The sequence below is a fragment of the Octopus bimaculoides genome, chromosome 9, assembly GCF_001194135.2.
Source record: "Octopus bimaculoides isolate UCB-OBI-ISO-001 chromosome 9, ASM119413v2, whole genome shotgun sequence".
In the NCBI taxonomy this organism is placed as follows: Eukaryota; Metazoa; Mollusca; class Cephalopoda; order Octopoda; family Octopodidae; genus Octopus; species Octopus bimaculoides.
Window position 1 is genome coordinate 35,833,765 of NC_068989.1, and position 6,787 is coordinate 35,840,551.

The window sequence follows — 6,787 nt, forward strand, 5'->3', positions numbered from 1 at the left end:
TAATTATCTTATAACAGCAATGCCTGGAAAAATCATGGATTACATGGATAAATAAAAGTCATATTCTTAAGATTATAAAGCTGGAAAAGAACAAAAGTTATTAGGCCTGTAAAAGTGTAGGACCAGCTATTACTTCTAATAAAGTAAGGAATAAGAAACTTTTTACTTAAAATATTGCATATATATATATATATATATATATATATATATAAAAACAAATAGTAAATGAGTATATGCATATATACGTACAGGTATGTGCATACCGACATCCACCTGTATGTATAGGTGCATATCTGGGTACAGGACATTGCAAACAAACGTAGACGAGAACACACGAGCCACATAGAGAACATTCTCCTTCATCAGCCACCCACATTTTAACACCGGCGTTTCGACGATATATGTATGTATTGAATTTTTGCAGAGCATGTAATCTCAAGATATAGGATTAGCGAATATCCTTTGCATATCCTTGCTTATTCCCTCGAATTCGTACCTGTGGTTGTATATAGAGAGCAAGTTGTAGGGTGGATTGTAGGCATGTGACACCTATTATTACTAGTGTTGGCACTCGTCATTTCCCCCGTAGCCCTCAGCTATAATTATATCTTTATAATTATATACGTATATATGCATATATACGTGTATTCTTTTATTCTTTTACTTGTTTCAGTCATTTTGACTGTGGCTATACTGGAGCACCGCCTTTAGTCAAGCAAACCGATCCCAGGACTTATTGTTTGTAAGCCTAGTACTTATTCTATCGGGTTCTTTTGCTGAACCACTAAGTTGCGGGGACGTAAACACAGCAGCATTGTTGTTTGTCAGGCGATGTTGGGGGACAAACATAAACATATACACACACATACATACATACATATATATATATATATATATATATATATGACAGAATTCTTTCAGTTTCTGTTGACCAAATCCTCTCACAAGGCTTTGGTTGGCCTGAGGCTATAGTAGACGACAATTGCAGGAAACTACCACACAGTGGGACAGAACCCAGAACCATGTGGTTAGTAAGCAAGCTACACACATATATATATTTAATTAAATGATATCAACACTACCTGTAAAATATTTCATCGCTTTAATTATCTGATTATTTGCTATTGCTGGCTGTTTTTGATATCGTATCTGGTATTTCCAGTAACTCTGTACTGAATACAGTTTATTACATAACCCCATCCTTATTAAACTCCTTAATGATATGTAATATTCTACTATTAATAACATTAAAAATTCATAAAAGCTAGATCTTATTATTTGATTGCCTTCATACCCTGCTGCAAGATTCAACCAATATCCACAGAATACACCTAAAATCTGTGTATCTCTGCTCCCCTCCCCTCCTTCTTTAGCCTTAGCTAACGGATTCCGGATTCTAAACCTGGACCCTATGCCTAATTGGCTTGAATGCTTTTATATTTCTTCACCCTTCGTTTTGCTTTATATATTCTTGCTTTTTTTTTTATCCTTCATTCATATTAGGACCTCTCCTTGCTTCCCACTACTCTAAGTCTCCTATAATAAAATATCATCAACACTGCACCTCAGCTAACCTAAGAACCAGTGTAACAGACACCTACCTAACCCAGGTTGCTGACCTTAGAATCATATTACACACTGTCAAGAATTATATTCTTAAACTCAATGACTAACTTTGTTGGTCATTCTCCCATCTCATAGTTGCTGTATTCTTGGGATATTCTTTTGTTTGCAAAATTTCGTTTCATTTGATGATTACAGTGTTTTGAAATGGAGTAATGTTCCCATTCTTCTAGTAAAAAAATAGATAAGAAAGAGCTGTAATGAGCTGATAATTATCCATTGTATGTTATTATATATATATATATATATATATATATATATATATACACACATACATGTATACACACACTCATACACATCTATATATCCACAGACAATCGATTTATATATATGTATCTTTACTCTTCTCAGCTGATCGAGTTCTATTCTACTTGTTGAAGCATTATCAACCACACACACATGCACACGATATATACACACACACACACACACACACACACACACACACACACACACACACACAGCTTAATTTGTCGAATACCTAAATTTTACGAATAACTTCTAGTTTCCCATAAGTGGCAGCTAGGCTTAATTAAACTGAGTTAATTACCATTTTATGGCATATTTTAACAGACAAAACAGCACACCTGAGAATTTTTCGTAGACTCTTGGCAGTGTGTATCATAAATTATATACTCCAAGACCCAATGAGGGAACCTGTGACTTTATTACTGTTATGTAGTATCTTTTATAAACAATAGAACACAATACATTAGAATTTTTAGATATTTCAGAATTCCAACACGTAGTTTAAGTGGGTGCTTCACATTTCATAGCTGTCTGTCTGTTTGTAAGTATGTATGTATGTATAGCATACTTACACAAATGTACCTCTTCTTAAATTTCCACTTCATTTAACAAAGAAGTTTTGCAGATATGCCTTTATACACACACATATACATATATATATAGCTTGGGCAATTGTCTTCTACTGGAGCCTCGGACCAATCAAAGCCTTGCGAGTAGATATAGTAGACGGAAACTGAAAGAAGCCCGGCGAAAGTAAAGAATGCGTACACCCGGTGTTAGGGTTAGGATTCTTTACCTCCACCAAAGCCCATCGTGTGTATATATGTGTGTGTGTGTGTGTGTGTATGTGTGTGTGTGTGTGTGTGTGTGTGTGTGTGTGTGTGTGTGTGTGTGTGTGTGTGTGTGTGTGTGTGTGTGTTTATGTCCTCGTAAGTTAGCGGTTCGGTAGAAAAGACCGATAGAATAAGCACCAGGCTTACAAGGAATAATTCCAGGTGTCGATTTCTGGTAATTTTTCAGATTAACACCTGAACGATTTTCACTTGGGTGTTAGGGTTAGGGTTTTAGGGTCAGGGTTGGTAACCCTAACACTAAAACCCTAACCCTAAAACGCCAACCCTGACCCTAAAACCCTAACCCGAACACCCTAGTGAAGATCGTGCGGGTGTTAATCTGAAAAATTACCCAATTTCTTCGACTAAAAAGCGGTGTTCCAGCATGGCCACAGTCAATTGACTGAAACAAGTAAAAGAATACATATATATACATATACACATAAATATATATGCACAGCTTATTAGTAAGACAAACTCTTTTAAAAAAACCTGCTATATATAAATATATTATACAAGCAAAGAAAGAAGCAGACAGGCCGACAGACAGATTGAGAGAAGATACACTGAAATATGTACATTTTGTTACATATACTGATATAATAACGAAGATACACACACACAAAAGACATCTAAGTACACAAACGCACAACACAAATATGCACTGACACCACATTTACACACACACACATAAGATCACCATATATATATATATATATATATATATATATATATATACACACATACACAGAGATTAACTCCATAGGCTTACGGAAACACACCTGTATACAGACATATAACTACATATGCATATCATCATGCACACTACAAACACTCTCTCCCATATATATATATACACCTACTTATAGTAACACAGATATAAATACATACACTGACACACACACATTTCATACACATACAAACCTACTTATACATATAATCGCACAGATATAACTACATACACGTACACAATTATACAGTTAAGAGAACTACATACACAGACACGCAGTCTTAGACACATATGCACAACTAGATACATATGAGCATACACACACTCAGACCGCTACATGGAGATCTACCTACATACGCATAGTCACAGAACTATATATATATATATATATATATATACTCACACACCGCTACGCGCGCGCACACAGGCACAAACAGTAAAATTACTGAACGGTAAAAATAATTATCTCACCTGACCCAGATCCACTGTGAAGTTAACCTTATTGTATTCAATACCCCTGGACAACGGTGGACTTTGCCACCAATTTTCGGTTCCATCGACGGCATAATCAGCCGGGTGTGACTCTCCTTTACTGGTCGAATCGCAGTATTCACAAAATTGTCCAGCCTGGATTTCGATATGGGGTTGAATTACCAAATTGTCGTGGGTAATTGGAGTGACTCCTGTCAGACGACAATACATTTCAGGAACGTTGCCGTCAACTCCACATGTGGATGACGCCCATACAGTCTTTCTTTCGGCCAAGTTTAAATACGGTGGTTGCAATACCTGGCCACCGATAAAGCATGCTAGACTGGTCAGTATGAAGATGACCTTAGTTAACACCTGCAAATCGATGTTTCGTGAGGAGGGTTTACCTTTTGGCTCTGCCATTTTCTCCTCCTCTACCTATCTGCCTTTTGTGTGAGTGTTAGTATTTTGGCAGTAATAACTTGTTCAGTTAGAGGGGAGAAACCACTTTAAAATGTTTCATTGACTACGTTTACTGTCACTTTTACTGAGTGGACGAGTCCACTGTCCACCTTACAAGCAGCAGCTAACACGGTACAAAGTGGAGGTAGAGGTGGAGGTGATGGTGGTGGTGGTAGGAGAAGTCTTATGAAGCGCCAAATCAGAAAGCCGCAACTTTTACGTCACCCCAACGCCATCCCACATCTAAATACAGTTACACAAACACATACACTTAAACACTCACGAACATAGAAATACGCACACTCCCACACACCTATAAACACTGGTAAACATACGCACAACGCCCCCACCTCTCTTCTTTCCTCACTATTTCCTTCCCTGTATGTATACGCACACACACATACAGCTGAATACCGGTAACACTCCATAGCCAGGACTGTCAAACGTGTTTGTGTGTGTATGTGCGTGTGTGTGTGTATATATATATATATATATATATACACATATGTAATTTTTTGTATGTATGTATATATGTATGTATGTGTCTGTGCGTGTGTGTGTATGCATATTATGCGTGCATGAAAATACATAGAAAATGTATTTTCATGCATATCTATCTATCTATCTATTTATCTATCTATCTATCTATCTATCTATCTATCTATCTATCTATCTATCTATCTATCTATCTATCTATCTATCTGTCTATCTATCTATCTATCTATCTATGAATCTGTGTGTATATATGTATGTGCGGATGTGTATATGTTTGTACTTCTCCAAGTCTACATTTAGAAAACTAGTGATACACAAGCATGTATATTTTCGTTACAAAAATACTAATGAACACCATTAATGACAATAACTTTATGACAGGCAGTGAAGCAATTGGATCTGGTTTTAAATCCTTAAGAGTCACTCCGTGTGGCTGTGTGACAAGAAGCTTGCTTCTCAACCACATAGTCCCGGTTCCGTGTTCAATCCCACTGTGTGGTACCTTGGGCAAGTTTCTTCTACTGTTCTATTGAAGCCTCGGGCCGACCAAAGCCTTGTGAGTGGATTTGGTAGATGGAAACTGAAAGAAGCCTGTTTTACACACACACACACACACACACACACACATATATACACACACATATACACACACATACATTATTAAGATTCAGTTGAATTAGGCACTTAATTTGAGGCACCAAGTCAGTCCGGTATTATCCGCGCAACTCGAAGTTTGGTGAATAAAAACAAATAGGTAACAAGTATGTCCAGGTATCAGTGCTTTACGGCCGTTTCAAGCGACTCAATTTAATCGATCGATGAAAACATTACATCAATTTGAAATAAACCACTCTCTTCGGGCGCAGAAGACCATATGGATTTCCAACATATAGGATACAACATTATATTTTTTAGCAAATTTTTCATCAATACCAGAGACTGAAATAGTTACATTGCTTCTCTTTGCTATTTTTGTGGCATCTGTTTAGAAACTGGTTGACAAAACTGCAGTGGAAACTAGACTGAGGATTTTAATGTTAGGAAAATAACAATCGCCATCACTATCATCACCACCACCAACCAACCCTACACCCCACCATTGTCATCATCATCACAATCATCATTATCATTGCATCACCCTCGTCATCATCATCATCATCATCATCAAGACTACCACATCACTACCATTATCATTGCATCGTCAAAGGCGGCGAGATGTGACTGAATCGTTAGCACACCGGACAAAATGTTTAGAGGCACTTCGTTCGACACATTACGTTCTATGTTCAAATTCTGCAAAGGCCGATTTTGCCTTTCATTCTTTTGTGTTCGATTAAATATTAGGATCTTTTGGGTTTGACGGGCAACATTTTTCATTTATGTTTTATGTTTTTCGTACCGAAACACTTTCAAACTTCGTATACTTGTATATTTTGTGTTATAGAACAGACAAAAAATTTTATATTCGAAGTTATTTCATGTAAAAAGTTGTCGTATTTCGGTAATTTCAACCAATCACTGACGTCTATTGAGGTGAAAACAGTTACTGCTGTAGAATGTAAACAACAGTGTTATGGGATCTTTTCCCTTGAATAAAATTAGTGCCGTTGTTTGTCAACAACAACTATCGGCGGTACTGTTATTTATAACATCGTTCGTGCGTTTGTACTGGTTTTAGCTTTAGGGTTTTAGGGTTAGGGTTCCGGTTTTAGAATTAAAGTTAGTTTTAGGGTTACGGTTATGATTATTTTTGCCATAACCTCACTCATAACCCTAACCCTAACCCTAAAACTCTATCACTCATAACCATAACCCTAACCCTAACCCCAACTCTAACTCTAAAACCCTAACCCTAACTCTAAAACCCGAACCCTAACCCAAACGCACGAACGATGTTATAAATAACTACCGCCGATAGTTGTTG

At 36.9% G+C, this 6,787-nt stretch overlaps 1 protein-coding gene across 1 annotated transcript in view; it reads right to left on the reverse strand.

Annotated features, from left to right (window-relative positions):
• Positions 1-4,544, reverse strand: part of LOC106878847 (laminin subunit alpha) — a 249,900-nt gene extending 245,356 nt beyond the window's left edge. The window contains exon 1 of the mRNA XM_052970907.1: positions 3,907-4,544. Within this exon, the coding sequence (XP_052826867.1) occupies positions 3,907-4,329 (423 nt within the window). The 5' untranslated portion in view covers positions 4,330-4,544. The remainder of the gene's footprint in view (positions 1-3,906) is intronic.
• Between the last annotated feature and the right edge of the window lie 2,243 nt (positions 4,545-6,787).